The sequence below is a fragment of the Ranitomeya variabilis genome, chromosome 7 (genome assembly GCF_051348905.1).
Source record: "Ranitomeya variabilis isolate aRanVar5 chromosome 7, aRanVar5.hap1, whole genome shotgun sequence".
NCBI lineage: Eukaryota > Metazoa > Chordata > Amphibia > Anura > Dendrobatidae > Ranitomeya > Ranitomeya variabilis.
This window is the reverse complement of record NC_135238.1, coordinates 96,501,828-96,519,918: the sequence shown is the minus strand read 5'-3', so window position 1 is coordinate 96,519,918 and position 18,091 is coordinate 96,501,828. Positions and strand designations below refer to the sequence as shown.

The 18,091-nt window shown below is 45.7% G+C and overlaps 1 protein-coding gene across 2 annotated transcripts in view; it reads right to left on the bottom strand.

The window, feature by feature from the left end:
- The window catches only part of VPS16 (VPS16 core subunit of CORVET and HOPS complexes), a 508,307-nt gene that overhangs the window by 321,463 nt on the left and 168,753 nt on the right, over window positions 1-18,091 (bottom strand). For both annotated transcript variants that reach the window (XM_077275596.1, XM_077275595.1), the window contains exons 7-8: window positions 12,900-13,022; window positions 11,787-11,842 (exon numbers count right to left, since the gene is read on the bottom strand). In XM_077275596.1, the coding sequence (XP_077131711.1) occupies window positions 11,787-11,842; window positions 12,900-13,022 (179 nt within the window). The remainder of the gene's footprint in view (window positions 1-11,786; window positions 11,843-12,899; window positions 13,023-18,091) is intronic.

Below are 18,091 nucleotides of genomic sequence, written 5' to 3'. Positions count from 1 at the left end.
ATCGCCCTACACGTGCCCTCCGTTCTACAAATGACCTAACACTAACATCCCCTGTAATCCGAACCTCACACCTCCGTCTCCAAGACTTCTCTCGTGCTGCGCCAGCTCTCTGGAATGCACTTCCCCAGACGATCAGACTGATACCTAGCCCCGACCTATTCAAGCACGCTTTGAAAACCCATCTCTTCAAACAAGCCTACCACATCAACTACTCAGTAAACTAACTTTGCCCTGTTCCCTCCTTCCAAATATTACTCTGAATCTGCACCCTACTATTCATCTGTCTCCACACCCTCCATACACATGATAACTGCACTTGATACTTCACTATTGCACTTAAACACACGGGCTGATGACCGGATCATGCAGCTTTGTATGAAAATCCCTATTTAATTGCCAGAACTGAAATAACAAGCACTTTTCACCTATTGTGTCCCCCCATTTCCTTGTAGATTGTAAGCTTGCGAGCAGGAAACTCACCCCTAATGTCAGTGTTTAAATTGTCTTAACTCGTACCGAATTTGTTTGTACATGTCCCCACTTAATTGTAAAGTGCTGCGGAATATGTTGGCGCTATATAAATAAAAATTATTATTATTATGATAGGATGAACGGCCCCTTCAAGAAAGTATCGCCACTCCTCCAAAGCCAATTTAATGGCCAAAAGTTCCTTGTCCCCAATGGAATAATTACGCTCAGAAGAAGAATAAAGAAAGAATAAATAGTCTATTGGTATCGGGTCGATGCAACACTGGTGCAGAAGCAAATTCTTGTTTCAAGGTTTGGAAGGAGACCTCGGCCTCCGGAGGCCAGAGATTAGGATCGACTCCCTTGCGAACAAGAGCTGAAATTGGTTATGGAGGAGAAATGAGGGACAAATTGCCTATAATAATTGGCAAAGCCAAGAAATCGCTGAATAGCCTTTACTCCGAGAGGACGTGGCCACTTAAGAACGGCAGACACCTTCTCAGGATCCATCTTCAGGCCATCCTTCGAGACAACATAACCCAGAAAGGGCACGGAAGAATGTTCAAAGACACATTTCTCAATCTTTGCGAAGAGATGGTTCTCCCTTAAACGTAGTAAGACTTGGCGCACGTCTCGTCGATGAGTAGATAAATCTGGAGAGATGACGAGGATGTCGTCTAGGTAGACTACGACACTGGTATAAAGGCAATTTCAAAAGATATCATTAACAAATTCTTGGAATACGGCAGGAGCATTGCACAGACCGAATGGCATAACCAAATACTCGTAGTGAAAGTCTCGGGTGTTGAATGCGGTCTTCCACTCATCTCCTGCTCGGATTAGGACCAAGTTATAGGCCCCTCGAAGATCAAGCTTGGTAAAAATTTGTGCTCCCCTCAGGCGGTCAAAAAGTTCTGGAATGAGAGGCAATGGGTATTTATTCTTGACAGTGATATTGTTTAACACTCTGTAGTCAATGCATGGACAAAGAGTACCATCCTTCTTCTTAACGAAAAAGAAACCCGCCCCAGCAGGAGATGAAGATTTACGGATGAAACCTCGGGCGAGGTTCCCCTGAACATACTCAGACATAGCTTGAGTCTCTGCAGGAGAGAGAGGATAAATTCTTCCTCTAGGAGGAGTGGTACCAGGAATGAGGTCTATAGGACAGTCGTAGGGACAATGTGGTGGAAGACTCTCAGACTCTTTCTTGTCAAAAACATCCGTGTAGGAGGAATAAACAGAGGGCAACCCGGAAGGAACGGAAGGGGAACAGAGGACACCAACAGGACGCACCGGCAGCAGACAACGAGTCCGACAGGAATCTCCCCAATGTAGAGTATTGCCTTTATGCCAATCTAAGAAGGGTTCATGAACCCGCAGCCACGGAAGACCGAGAAGAATAGAAGGAGAGATATTAGCCAAGACAAAAAACAAAATTCTTTCCCTATGAAGAGCCCCTACCTGAAGCTCTACCAACTGCGTAATTTGAGTTACGGTCTGTTGCAGAGGCTTTCCGTCGACGGAAGCGAGAAAGAGAGGGTTCTCTAGAGTCCTAACAGGAACAGAAAATGTAATAACCTCCTCTAGCTTAATAAAATTTCCCGCAGCCCCCCAAGTCTACATAGGCCTTCAGAGAAAAACATTCATCAAGAACATGCAACAAAACAGACAAAGTGAGGGGTAGAGAGGTTTCACATGCACCCAGGGAGGCCTCTCTTACCTGTCCTAGGTGGAGGAGTTTTCCAGACGCTCAGGACAGGCTCGGAGGAGATGAGAGGAGCTTCCACAGTAAAAGCAAAGACCCTGGGAGCATCTCTCCTTGCGACGTTGTTCAGAAAGCTTTAGACGATCAACTTGCATCGGCTCTCGCACAGATATAGAAGCAGAAGCTCTGAGACGTGGACTGGGAGGTCTACGAGAAGGTGCAGAATAACGAGGAAATCTCTCCGGAGCTCGCTCCTGAAAGCGAAGGTCAATACGAGTGGCCAAAGCAATTAAGTCTTCCAAGGTGTTTGGAATATCTTGACCAGCTAGTTCGTCTTTGATACGTCCGGATAGCCCCCCCGCCAGAAAGCCCCTACTAACGCTTCATTATTCCAACCTAAGTCAGAGGATAAGGTCCGAAACTGAATAGCGTATTGCCCAACAGTTAAGGACCCCTGCTGTAAATTAAACAAAGCCTCAGTAGTAGAGGCCAAGCGACCCGGTTCATTGAAAACTCGACAAAACGTCTCCAAAAATAGGGTCAACTGAGTACCTATGGGGTCATCCCGCTCCCAAAGAGGATTAAGGCATCACCATCTAGGTGCGAAATAGCACGCCAGCAAAAACTAGCGACGACCATAGACACTAAGGTGTCTTACCTGGGAAGACGCAGGGAAGAAATACCCGACGGGCGCCGCCATATTGGGGGCGCAGCCACCGGGTCACGACCTCCCAGAAGCCCCAGCGGTGAGAGGAGCGTGTCTGCGCATGCGCGGACCGCCGAAGGGACAAGCACCAGAGAATCCAGACGGAGAGGAGCGACGAGGAGCGTCGGGAGCGCGCCGACCGGAAAGGTAAGTATTAGGCGGCGTATTAGGCGGCGTAACACCCAACTTCTAACAGCCATAACTTAAGGCGGATTGCTTAGAACGGGGATGTTTGTAGTTTTAAATGCCACCGTTTATTTCACCATATCATAAACTAAAAACAGGAAAAACATTCCAAGTGTGTCAAAATAGTGAAAATTGGGAGATTTAACCAGAACCCGTGATTTGTCAATGGGGATTAATTGGGCATCATTTATAGACGTTCTGGATCTTTTATATCTCTTATATAATGGATACTAGAACCTTTATATGAGAGATCCAGCACGTTTATAAGCTTATTTGTTCTGCTCATGATGGACCAGAAAATAATGGACATAACCAACACACTCGCATACATAGTAATCCAATTAGACCTGTCACCTAAGCTAGAAACAGCTTGGTCACATTCCGTAAACTATGTCCATTCAAAAGGCCACAAATAATCTCTATGGCACAAGGAATGTAAAATAAACCAATTTTATTCACAAAAAATACATATAAAATAATAACACCTGGATACCTCAAAGACAACTGTAGGTCATCAAGACTGAGACACAATAAACATCTAATGCTGCACTGCACACATAATGACCAAGGTTTATACAGAGTAATCAATAGTCAACGTGAACCTCAAATACAGCATCAAATAAAGCCACTGACATTATAGCCTAAGTGGCAAACAAGCTGAGGGAACACTAATCTAAACTGTACACAAAACCTAAACCATGTAGGAGCAGTGGTTAGAAGTGCATATGTAAGTATATTACGTGTGGCGTGCCCAAGCCTTGGTGAAGTCCCACCCCAAGGCTTGGGCACGCCACAGGTAATATACTTACATATGCACTTCTAACCACTGCTCCTACATGGTTTAGGTTTTGCGTACAGTTTAGATTAGTTTGGGCACCCCTATTAATCTTAAGCTTAATGTTTTATAAAAATTGTTTTTTTTGCATCAGCTATTTCAGTTTCATATATCTAATAACTGTTGGACACAGTAATGTTTCTGCCTTGAAATGAGGTTTATTGTACTAACAGAAAATGTGCAATCTGCATTCAAACAAAATTTGACAGTTGCATAAGTATGGGCACCTCACCAGAAAAGAGACATTAATATTTAGTAGATCCTCCTTTTGCAAAAATAACATCCTCTAGTCGCTTCCTGTAGCTATTAATGAGTTCCTGGATCCTGGATGAAGGTATTTTTGACCATTCCTCTTTACAAAACAATTCCAGTTCAGTTAAGTTTGATGGTCGCCGAGCATGGACAGCCCTCTTCAAATGATCCCACAGATGTTCAATGATATTCAGGTCTGGGGACTGGGATAGCCATTCCAGAACAGTGTAATTGTTCCTCTGCATGAATGGCTGACTAGATTTGGAGCGGTGTTTTGGATCATTGTCTTGCTGAAAGATCCATCCCCTGCGTAACTTCAACTTTGTCACTGATTCATGAACATTATTGTCAAGAATCTGCTGATACTGAGAGGAATCCATGCGTCCCTCAACTTTAACAAGATTCCCGGTGCCAGCATTGGCCACACAGCCCCAAAGCATGATGGAACGAACCTTCACCAAATTTTACTGTGGGTAGCAAGTGTTTTTCTTGGAATGCTGTGTTTTTTGGCCGCCATGCATAACGCCTTTTTGTATGACCAAACAACTCAATCTTGGTTTCATCAGTCCACAGGACCTTCTTCTAAAAAGAAATTGGCTTCTCCAAATGTGCTTTTGCATACCTCAGCCGACTCTGTTTGTGGCGTGCTTGCAGAAACGGCTCCTTTCGCATCACTCTCACATACAGCTTCTTCTTGTGCAAAGTGCATTGTATAGTTGACCGATGCACAGTGACACCATCAGCAGCAAGATGATGCTGCAGCTCTCTGGAGGTGGTCTGAGGATTGTCCTTGACTGATCTCACCATTCTTCTCTGCCTTTCTGATGTTTTTCTTAGCCTGCCATTTCTGGCCTTAACAAGAACTGTACCTGTGTTCTTCCATTTCCTTACTATGTTCCTCACAGTGGAAATTGACAGGTTAAATCTCTGAGACAGCTTTTTGTATCCTTCCCCTGAACAACTATGTTGAATAATCTTTGTTTTCAGATCATTTGACAGTTGTTTTGAGGAGCCCATGATGCCACTCTTCAGAGGAGATTCAAACAGGAGAACAACTTGCAAGTGGCCACTTTAAGTAGCTTTTCTCATGATTGCATACACCTGGCTATGAAGTTCAAAGCTCAATGAGGTTACAAAACCAAAAAAAGTGCTTTAGTAAGTCAGTAAAAAGTAGGTAGGAGTATTTAAAACAAGAAAATGATAAGGGTTACCATACTTATGCACCTGTCAAATTTTGTTTGAATGCAGATTGCACATTTTCTGTTAGTACAATAAACCTCATTTCAAGGCAGAAACATTACTGTGTCCAACAGTTATTAGATACATGAAACTGAAATAGCTGTTGCAAAAAAACCAATTTTTATAAAACATTAAGCTTAAGATTAATAGGGGTGCCCAAACTTTTTCATATAACTATTTCTAGCTCCTCCACCATAGGGAGGGCGCCGGAGCAACAAGTATCCACTGTTGCTTACTTCTGGTTCCTGTCTGCATGTGCTCCTGATTCTGAAGTGCTTTAGCTAGTATTCCGCTTATACTGTCTGTTTCCACAGATCATCAGCTACCAGTTACCCGACTATCCTGGACGACGACTGTTCTATCTACGCAATCCCGTCTTGTTCCGCCAATCTGCCATCATCATCTCCGGACAACGCCAGTACCATCGGAATCAGCTTATAACCATACATCCGGTACCACCTGGTTAGCTCGTCATCTCCCGCTAACCCTGCTTGTCCGATTGTCCCGCTGGGACAGCTGCCACGAGTTCAGGGTCTAACTGGAGGTAGCACCCGTGTCCCCCAGGCATTCCACTCTGTCCCTGTTCGAGGGGACATACCATGGGTGTCTGGGGCTCACGTATTCATGCCCCCTTCAGAGCCCCCCGGACCGTGGTCCCGAGGTTCCACATTAAATCTAAATAAAAACGAATGTGAACTTCAACTTCTGTGCCTCCGTTTCCATTTGTTACGGATTGCTCCGGCCATGGAACCCGCTGGATCCCAGACTCTACTGGCAGTAGAGCTATGTCGAGAAGTTACCCATCTGAAGGGCCAACAGGACAAGATCATGTATTTTCTGCACAATGTGTCTGCTCGCATGGATACCCTGGTCGCTTCGACTGCACCTGTCTCTGCTGGTATCCAAGTATCTAGCTGTACTGCAAGTAAAGGCCCTCGCCTGGCAGCTCCCACCCGCTTCCGTGGCGATCCCGTTCAGTGTCGGGGGTTCAGTAACCGGTGTACGTTGCACTTTGAACTCCTGGGGCATATGTTTGCTTCTGATTGCGCCAAGGTGGGCTTCATCATGTCCCATCTAGATGGAGTGGCTCTTGCCTGATTGAATCCGCTGTGGGAGAGAATGGATCCTGTGGTTACTAATCTTCAGTCCTTTCTAGAGGCATTTCGCAGGACCTTCGATGAACCTGGTCGTGCTACGTCGACAGCTTCTGCTCTTCTTCGACTACGACAAGAGGATCTTACAGTGGCTCAGTATGCAGTGCAGTTTCGTACCCTATCGTCTGAACTATCCTGGAACAACGAAGCCTTGGTAGCTACCTTCTGGCAGGGTCTTTCAGGAAGAATAAAGGATGAGCTGGCAGGACGAGACATACCTACAATTCTGGATGACTTGATTTCTCTGGCAATTCGGATAGATCTACGGTTTCAAGAACGATCCAAGGAGACCAAATGTGAGAAGGGATCCTATCATCAAGGTTCTAATACTCCTAAATCCACGACTTCCTCGACTTCGTCTCCCTCACCTATGGCTATGGAGGTGGATCGAGTAAGCTTGGGCAACCATCGCCAGGAGGCACACCGCCTGGAGGGGAGCTGTTTCTACAGTGGCAGTTCCAAGCATTATATCCACACTTGTCCAAAGAAGTCGGGAAACTCCAGTGCCTAGGGTCTGTAGGAGAGGCTACCCTAGGTAAGGATCATCTCTCTCCTTCAGTGCAAATAACTGTCTCCGTGGTCTTAGGCAAGGTAAAATTTTCGGAACTCTGTCACCTGGATTCCGGAGCTGCCGGAAATCTCATTCAGCAAGCGTTGGTGGATCGATATCAGATTCCAGTCCAGCATCTTCCGGAGCCGTTACAGGTGACATCCGTGGATGGTAAACCCCTGCCCGAGTCCGTTTGGTTCCAGACTGAGGCTTTGGAACTCTGGGAAGGTTCAATGCATTCAGAAAGAATCCGCTTTTATGTGTTGCCAGATTCGTCTCACCCCCTGCTTTTAGGTCTACCTTGGTTTTGGATACATGAACCAGTCTTAAATTGGAAGATGGGAGAGGTTCTGCGCTAGGGAGGCTCCTGCTTGGATCGGTGTATCATTACCGTCCGTCCTGTTCTTCCTCCAGTCCAGCCCACTGCCCTGCCTGGTCTACCGCCTTCTTACTGATCCTTCGCTGATGTCTTCGGGATAAAGGAGGCAGAGAGATTACCTCCACACAGGTTGTATGATTGCCCCATTGATCTGCTCCCACGGAACATCTCCTCCTCGAGGGCGAATTTATCCTCTTTCTCAAGCAGAGACTCACTCCATGTCTGAATACATCTAAGAGAACCTGGCCAGGGGATTTATCCGGAAGTCATCCTCACCAGCTGGAGCAGGATTCTTCTTCGTGAAGAAAAAAAGATGGTTCTCTACAGCCCTGTATCGATTACCGGGGGCTGAATCAGAGTACGGTAAAGAACAGGTATCCGTTGCCACTAATTTCTGAGTTGTTTGACAGTCTTAGGGGTTCTAAAATTTTCACCAAACTGGACCTTAGAGGAGCCTACAACCTGATACGCATTTGTGAGGGAGATGAGTGGAAAACCGCCTTTAACACCCAGGATGGACACCACGAATACCTGGTAATGCAGTTCGGCCTAAGCAATGCACCTGCAGTTTTTCAGGAATTTGTTAATGATTTTGAGAGATCTGCTTTATTCGTGGGTTGTCGTTTATCTGGACGACATCTTGATCTTCTCTCCAGATTTAGCTTCTCACCGGAGACAAGTACGTCTGGTGTTACAAAGACTCAGGGAGAACAGACTTTATGCTAAGTTTGAAAAGTGTCTCTTTGAGCAAGCCTCTCTGCCCTTCCTTGGATACATAGTTTCGTCCGCAGGTTTAAAGATGGACCCAGAGAAGGTATCTGCTATCCTAAAATGGCCTCGGCCATCCGGCCTGAAAGCCATACAACGCTTCCTGGGGTTCGCTAACTATTACCGTTTGTTTATTCCCCACTTCTCCACCCGAGTGGCACCTATCTCGGCCTTGACCCGGAAAGGTACGAACGCCAAGGAATGGACTCCTGAGGCGGAGGAGGCTTTTGTTTCTCTAAAACAGGCCTTTTCTTCCGCACCTGTTCTCCATCGTCCGCATTCTGATCAACATTTTTTTCTTGAGGTAGACCCTTCTTCTATAGGTGCTGGAGCTGTTCTCACCCAGAAGTCATCTACTGGTCGGATGGTTACTTGTGGTTTTTTCTCCAAGGTTTTTTCTACTTCAGAAATAAATTATTCTGTAGGAGATCGTGAATTGTTGGCAATCAAGTTGGCCCTGCAGGAGTGGCGGCATCTCCTTGAGGGAGCTGTTCATCAGGTTGTCATCTTCACTGATCATAAAAACCTCGCTTATCTCCAATCCGCTCAAAAACTGAATCCTCGCCAGGCTCGCTGGACCTTATTTTTTGCTCGATTTAATTTTGTTCTTCATTTTCGTCCAGCTGATAAAACCGTTAAAGCGGATGCACTCTCTAGAGCAATTCTGCCTCCCGACTCCGAGGAAGAACCGCAACACATCATTGAGCCGTCCAAGTTTGTGTCCGTGGCTGCAGTTAATCTTGCTCGCCTTCCTCCGGGTAAGACTCTTGTATCTAGCTCTGATAAGATTCGTGTTCTCAGCTTGGGTCACTCATCTAAGTTGGCCGGTCATGCCGGTCAGAAGAAGACTCTTCAACTCATTTCTTGTTACTACTGGTGGCCCACCATGGGCAAAGATATCCAGGAATACATTGCTGCCTGTCCTTCGTGTGCCCGCTACAAAACTGCTAAGCATCTGCCCTCCGGGGAGTTATTACCTCTGTCTGTTCCCTGGCAGCACATCGCAATGGATTTCATTTCTGCTCTTCCTGTTTCTTCTGGCTGTTCTGTCATCTGGGTAGTGGTGGATCGGTTCTCGAAGATGGCTCATTTCATTCCGCTGCCTGGTCTTCCGTCTGCTTCTGAGCTCGCTGATCATTTTATAGAGCACATCTTCCGTCTTCATGGATTTCCTCTCCACATTGTGTCCGACAGGGGTGTCCAAGTTCACCTCCAAGTTTTGGAGAACAGCTTGTAAATCTGTGCAAGTGGAGCTGGACTTCTCCTCTGCATACCATCCTCAATCCAATGGGCAAGTAGAGAGGACCAATCAAATCCTGACGGGATTCCTGCGTCACTTCGTCAATGTGCATCGTGAAGACTGGACTAAGTTGCTGCCTTGGGCAGAATTTTTGTACAATAATCAAGTAAGTGAATCTTCCGGAAAATCTCCCTTTCAGATTGTGTTTGGACACCAACCCGGAATTCCTCTTCCCACCTCCAGGTCTTCAGGGGTTCCTGCAGCTGACACTTTTACTGGGGAATTCTCGAAGATATGGAGTGACACAAAAGTCGCCTTGGAGAAAGCCTCACAACGTATGAAGAGACATGCGGACAAGAGACGCCAGGACGCTCCAATCTTTCGGCCTGGAGATAAGGTGTGGCTTTCTTCCAGGTACATCCGTCTGAAGATGCCTTCATACAAACTGGTAGAAGAAAAAAGTCTCGCACTCAACTTCAGTATCTTTGCAGATTTATTAGGTGCTGATGTAGCACTAGAAACGTTTCAGCCTTAATTCGGCTTTCGTCAGTCACGTGCTGTGTCTTACGAAATGTATGGCCAAATATATGGTCAGAATGCTGGTGGTGTGTGTTGCACTAGAAAGTCGCGTTATGAGAATAAATAGTGGTGAATTGAACAGGATGCTGAGGAAGCTCAGACGGTCTGGTCCGGGTGGAGGGTACAGTTTCCCAAGGGCGACCAAATGTGAGGTCCGTAGGCTGGAGGGGAGCCGCTGTGGAATAAGTGTGATCCTCGCAGACGCGGTGTCCACCGCTTGTCTCTCTTGTTTTTTCTTTTCATACAAACTGGGTCCCCGATTCATCGGTCCATTTGAAGTTTTGAAACAAATTAATGCAGTTTCGTACAAATTGAAATTGCCTCCTTCTTTACGTGTGCCTAACTCTTTTCATGTTTCCCTTCTCAAACCAGTAGTTTTGAGTTCCTTCTTTAAAGACTCGGGTTCTACTCCTAATCCCGTTAGTGAGGAGGATGTTTTCGAGGTAGAGAATATCTTGGCCACTAAGAAAGTAAGGGGTAAGATCTATTATTTGGTGGATTGGAGGGGCTTTGGTCCTGAGGAGAGGTCATGGGAGCCTAAAGAGAATATTCGGGCTCCTCTTCTTCTGAAAAAATTCTACACAGGCTTGAAAAAGAGGGGGCGTAAAGAGGGGGATACTGTTACACCCTGTCCGCTGTCTGTACCTTTGCGGGGTCCCCGTCGGGACTCCCGCTCTGTGCTGGCTCCACGCTGTCAGGATGCGGCTTCTCCCCCTCCTTCCTCTCCTGCTTCCTGGCGTGCTGCCAGCAGGTTCTCGGGCAGAGTGCTTAGGGAACGCGCGTGCTCGTTCCCGGTCTCTTAAAGAGACAGCGCGCATTGTTTAAAATATGCTTCTGGCCAATGGCGTGTTATTCATTGCTATTTCTAGATCCTCCACCATAGGGAGGGAGCCAGAGCAACAAGTATCCACTGTTGCTTACTTCCGGTTCCTGTCTGCATGTGCTCCTGATTCTGAAGTGCTTTAGCTAGTACTCCGCTTATACTGTCTGTTTCCACAGATCATCAGCTACCAGTTACCCGACTATCCTGGACGACGACTGTTCTATCTACGCAATCCCGTCTCGTTCCGCCAATCTGCCATCATCATGTCCGGACAACGCCAGTACCATCGGAACCAGCTTCTACCCATACACCCGGTATCACCTGGTTAGCTCCTCATCTCCCGCTAACCCTGCTTGTCCGATTGTCCCGCTGGGACAGCTGCCACGAGTTCGGGGTCTAAATGGAGGTAGCACCCGTGTCCCCCAAGGCATTCCACTCTGTCCCTGTTCGAGGGGACTTACCACGGGTGTCTGGGGCTCCCGTCGTCACGCCCCCTTCGGAGCCCCCCCGGACCGTGGTCCCGAGGTTCCACATTAAATCTAAATAAAAACGAATGTGAACTTCAACTTCTGTGTCTCCGTTTCCATTTGTTACATACTCATTGAGAGCGGTGTATGTGAGAAGAGAGAAGTAGGAGGGATATAACTTCTCCAGAATCATCTGGTCTCTATGGCTTCTTCAAGTGAATTCCTTCATTTACAGACACTTTCAAAGCCAATACTGAGCTTATTAGTGGATAACATTCTTCCACTGCCCTTGTAATCTAAGATTTAATGCTACAGTATAATTTATTACAAAATTGCTCTGTATTGAGATAAACTGTTCACTTGTATTTTCTCAAAATGTTTTATCATTTCAGAATACCACTCGAGAAAATAAAGAGGAAGAAATATATTTACCAGGACATTTGTTTCGGTGGTTGCTTTATGTCCGACGTTAGGTCACAAAGTTTTTCCTAACAAGAAAGAAAAAAATTACTGAATTGCATCTTCATATCTGGCATAATTTCCACTAAATCTTAAAAGTGGCGACCAATTGGCCACTATATCTCGTTAGTGCAGCTTTCCTCACACACTGCCCAGCGCTTGTGCACATACAATGGCCGCTGGCGTAGGAGCTTGTGACCAGACCATCAGCCTCCTCCATGCAGCTTTCCTCACACACTGCCCAGCACTTGTGCACATACAATGGCTGCTGGTGGAGGAGCATGTGCTTAGACCATCTGCCTCCTCCACACAGCTTTCCTCACACACTGCCCATCTCTCCTGACCACACAATGGCTGCTGGTATAGGAACATGTGACCTGACCACCAGCCTCTCCATGCAGCTTTCCTCACACTGCCCAGCACTGGTGTCCATACAATGGCTGCTGGTGGAGGGGCATGTGACCAGACCATCAGCCTCCTCCACGCAGCGCCGTTAACATTCTGAATGCGATTATGACATAATAGTTCCTGTCCACTATGCACGATATGCATATCTCTTAAAGTAATATTTTAACAATATTGTAAAATAATATATAGAACTACGTATACACAAAACCATTATGTATATAGTAAAATCTAGTTGTGTTTACTAAGGAGGAGAGCAGGGGGATGATACGCTTTAAAACTCGTCCCACCTGAATCATTCACAGCACACCGAACAGGCCCCTCTCCCAAGGTACATACGTGCCCAGATGTGGGACGCACATCAGGCATATCCTTTTCATACGACAAACGTTTTAGGTGCAACAATCTCTAAAAATATATGAATTTTTAGTCACCATTTTCTGAACGTCGCTGAATATCATGATGGGAATACTCTGTGAATTGAGATAACATTGCTGTTCATGTATGGACTTTTATACTATTATTGGCTTGTTCATATGTGCTAAACAGACATATGTGGATCGTGCTACACTGTTCACATTTTTTTCATCTGCACATGCAGCTGTTAAGTTACAATTTTTTCAGCTACTAGAAAACAAGACTATTATTTAAGGAATTTATTATAAGGAATGCTGTAGTTACCTTCAGTGATGATGTTCCCAGCCATATGTAACCAGTATCTGTGAACACGGCCAGGTACTTGTAATGAAATGACACGGACATATGCAGGTAAGCGCCAGACAGAGGACTTAATCCAGGCAGGGTCTACAAAAAATGTGGCAGTTAAGTTATGTTCATATATCAAATCTGTACGCCTACTATACTCTACTCACAGAGACATGGTCTGACAGTCTATATTAACTCTTTAATGACTAAGGAATTAATTGCTTTTGTATTTTTCTTGCCTTCTTCCAAGAGTCTTAACTTTATTATTTTTTGCCAACATAGATGTGTGAGGGCTTTTTTGGCAACACAAGCTGTGCTTTTGAATGGCTCGTGCTATAAACTGCACTGCTACAGTATTGCAGTATACAGGAATAATCATGGTTTCCTATGGAGCTCTAACTGCAGTTGAGCTTCACAGGAGTAGCAAGACAGCAGATAGGCCCTCAGCTTCCATGGTAACCCATCAGTGCCCCATGATTATGTCGCAGGGTTAGAAAGTAGCTGATGCATGCCCGCACTTGCAACCACTCCATTTAAAAGTCACTGTCAGAAATTGACAGCAGCATCTAAATGGTTAAAAGCTGCTAGCTTGCAATATAGCTGGGATCTACCATGTGTGGAGGGAGCTCAGATCCTGAGCCTTCTCCACACTTGTGGACTCCTGCCCAGGACTTTTATTCACGTCCTAAGGCGGGAAGGGTTGAATTAGATTTGGAAAAGGACAAGCCTCCTCAAAGTTTTATGAGAAGTACTATTCCACCATATAAAGAAAAGAAGCTTAGGTTTTGCAAGGCATATAAAATGTAGACTTTTTTTAGTGAATGAAAATGAGCAATAAGACACAGGCCTTTTAAATTAACCCCTTCCTCTTTTCTTCCAACAGCCAAAATATTGTAATATAGTAAAAATCACGATCAGTAAGGCTCATCTACACGCTTGTCTTTATAGGAGTACTGTAATGGCAGGCATGGGGGTTTTGAAAAGACCTCCAGTTGCCATAGCTGTACCATGCCATCGCATCATGAGGGGGCCACTAGACATTTAGTATGGCACGCCCCCAGTTCACTTGTATTAAATGTCACTGTCAGAGATTGACAGCAGTATTTAAGAGGTTAACAGCAGCTATTCTAGTAGCACGTATCTATTCATACAGCTTCATATTGGAATACCGGTCAGTTACAGCAGATATAGATATTATGGAGGTTTTTCCACTGGGCTGCAATATGTCTAAGGCACAGACATGCAAATGTACTGTGAACGTTTATGTATTTGATTACTGAGGCCTAGTAGTTTGTCTCCCTTTAGGAGCACTGTAGGGTTTAATGCGAAAGGAATCCAAAGACATTAGAAAGGACCTGAGCTATCTCGGTACAGAATATGGACAATATAGGGAATGATCATTAGATATGGAAATTAATTTCTGAGCACCCCTAGACATAAATCGAGAGCATGTGGAGTATACATGATGTAGTCTATGAAGTAACAGGTGAGTACTGTGGAGAGTTTTGATAGCCACTTTGGCTAAAGCTACTTGGTGACTGTCTTTTTCTGACTTTCAAGGGCCCGTTCTACTCTAGAAGATTCTTATGGTGTATACATTTTTGTGTTTCTTATAAGTTTAGCTGTGCTTAAGGATTTTGTTGAATTGCCATTTACATTTGATTTTTGTCATTTCCAATAATTTAAGTTTTCTTTCAGTTCCTGTTCGGTTTGGGATTTTATATTTTTAGCCTCCAGAAAGCAAAAAAGAAAGATACTCTTATAAAAGCCTTAACAGCTAACCATGTCGAATTTTTTTTTCCTATGGATTGGTTGTAAGAGAAAAACTCTGATTGACGGGAAAGGATTTGTGACTTCCTCATGGATCCAGCTAGAAAGTGATTATATACAATAGGTTTGGAAACATGGAACGTGCTGTAAGAGTCATGTCGGTCTGGTAGTCGGGGGCAGGTATATCTCACCCAGGTATTTGTCCTATGTGAATTAGGTCGCTCAGTATCTTCAGGATACCGAGGGGTTAATAAGTGCAGGAATAAAGGCTGACCAGCTGGAGGTTTCAGGTGTCAGCCTGGGGCACACAGAATGCCTGTCTGTGTGAGACAAACGTGAGTGAGAGCTCTGCTCATGATCTGTGTAATGTTAGCTGGGAGGGAGAAGCCCCCCCAGTTGTTAGACAGCAACGTATTTGTTTAGTTAGCGCCGGACAGGCTAGGATTTATTTTTATGTTTTGTTTTCTGTATTTGCTTTCACTTTAATAAACCTGACCTGAGGTCAGTCAACTTGGAAACCTGCTGTCGCCTCAGAGTTCAATGCACAAACCACGTGACCTTTGACCCCAGCAAAGGCGATCCCGGAGTGTTTTGTCACATTGTGGTGGAGAATTGCGGGCAACACGTGGCACAGGCGACAGTATGGAAGACGTGGTGAAAGCCCTAGTGCAGGCCACTGCCACACAGCATGAAGCTAATCGCTTGATGGCCGCACAGCTGAAGGAATTAGTGGACATGACGGCTGCAGACCGCCACCTTCTCCAACAGGTGGCGCAGCGCCTGGTGAGCATGCCTGAGGTAGACCCGGAAGCAGAGTCCAGAAGGATCCATGTGAGTCGGTACTGGCAAAAGTTGACTGCAGAAGATGACGTCGAAGCATACCTGACAACGTTTGAGCGGACGGCGTTGAGGGAGAAGTGGCCGAAGGCACGATGGGCCGATTTGATTGCTCCGTTTCTCTCCGGCGAGGCCCAAAAAGCTTACCATGACTTGGACCCGGAAGTCGCTCAGGACTTTGAGAAGCTAAAAGTTGAGATCCTGGCCCGGCTAGGTGTAACGACGGCTGTCCATGCACAGAGGGTACATCAGTGGACATACCAGCCAGATAAACCGCCGCGGTCTCAGATGTTCGACCTTACATAGTTATTAAGGTTGAAGGAAGACTGTAAGTCCATCTAGTTCAACCCATAGCCTAACCTAACATGCCCTAACATGCTGATCCAGAGGAAGGCAAAAAAAAACCATGTGGCAAAGAGTAACTCCACCATGGGGAAAAAAATTCCTTCCCGACTCCACATACGGCAATCAGACTAGTTCCCTGGATCAACGCCTTATCAAGGAATCTAGTGTATATACCCTGTAACATTATACTTTTCCAGAAAGGTATCCAGTCCCCTCTTAAATTTAATTAATGAATCACTCATTACAACACCATACGGCAGAGAGTTCCATAGTCTCACTGCTCTTACAGTAAAGAATCCGCGTCTGTTATTATGCTTAAACCTTCTTTCCTCCAGACGTAGAGGATGCCCCCTTGTCCCTGTCTCAGGTCTATGATTAAAAAGATCATCAGAAAGGTCTTTGTACTGTCCCTGTTATGATCCCTAGTGGCGGAGGATCACAAATAGATCAGCAAGTGATTAAACTAAGGACGAGCTCTAGGGAGATGGTAACTGGACTGATCGCAAATCTGAACCTATCCAAAACAACTAGAAGTAGCCGGTGAACGTGCCTAAAAAATTCTTAGACGTCTCGAGCCAGCCTGAGGAACTAGCTACCCCTAAAGAGAAAGAAAGACCTCGCTTGCCTCCAGAGAAATAATCCCCAAAGATATAGAAGCCCCCAACAAATATTAATGGTGAAGTAAGAAGAAGGCACATACATAGGGATGAAATCAGATTCAGCAAAAGAGGCCCACTAGTACTAGAAAGCAGAAAATAGAGCAGGGGTCTATGCGATCAATAAAAAAAACCTTACAAAATATCCATCCTGAGATTTCAAGAACCCACACACCAACTAACGGTGTGTGGGGAGAAACTCAGCCCACTAGAGCAACCAGCAAGCGAGGGAATTACATTTTAGCAAGCTGGAACAGAAAACATGATAAACACTGCTGATCAAAAAATGAGCAAACAAAACTTAGCTTATCCTGGATGGACTGGGAGCAAGGTAGTCAGAAGGAATCTGAGTAGCACAGATTACATCGACAGCCGGCCACAAGTGGAAGTAAAACAGAGCTATATAGGAACCTCCCAGAGGATAACGAACCAGCTGATAGCCAGAGACCAGCAGGATAACAAACAAAGCCACCAGGGGGAGCCCAAAGCAAAAGTCACACCATACCACCAGTGACCACAAGAGGGAGCCCGAAAACAGAGTTCACAACAGTACCCCCCCCTTAAGGAGGGGTCACCGAACCCTCATGAAAACCCCCAGGGCGATCAGGATGAGCCACATGGAAGGCACGAACCAAATCGGCTGCATGAACATCAGAGGCAACAACCCAAGAATTATCCTCCTGACCATAGCCCTTCCACTTGACCAAATACTGGAGCCTCCGTCTAGAAACACGAGAATCCAAGATCTTCTCCACCACGTATTCCAATTCTCCCTCAACCAGCACCGGGGCAGGAGGCTCAACCGGAGGAACCACAGGTACCACATACCTCCGCAACAACGAGCGATGGAACACATTATGAATAGCAAATGATGCCGGGAGGTCCAGACGGAATGACACAGGGCCAAGGACTTCCAGAATCTTAGGAAGGACCGATAAACCGAGGCTTGAACTTAGGAGAGGAGACCTTCATAGGAACAAAGCGAGAAGACAACCACACCAAGTCCCCAACGCGAAGTCGGGGACCCACACAGCAACGGCGGTTGGCAAAGAGCTGAGCCTTCTCTTGTGACAACTTCAAATTGTCCACCACATGATTCCAAATCTGATGCAACCTATCCACCACAACATCCACTCCAGGACAGTCAGAAGGCTCCACCTGACCCGAGGAAAAACGAGGATGAAACCCCGAATTACAAAAAAAAGGAGAAACCAAAGTAGCAGAACTAGCCCGATTATTAAGGGCAAACTCGGCCAACGGTAAAAAAGTAACCCAGTCGTCCTGGTCAGCAGAAACAAAACATCTTAAATAAGTCTCCAAGGTCTGATTAGTTCGCTCGGTTTGGCCATTCGTCTGAGGATGGAAGGCCGACGAAAAAGACAATTCAATGCCCAACTTAGCACAAAAGGTCTGCCAAAATCTAGACACAAACTGGGATCCTCTGTCAGAAACAATGTTCTCAGGAATCCCGTGCAAACGAACCACATTTTGAAAAAACAGTGGAACCAACTCGGAGGAGAAAGGCAACTTAGGCAAGGGCATCAAATGGACAATCTTAGA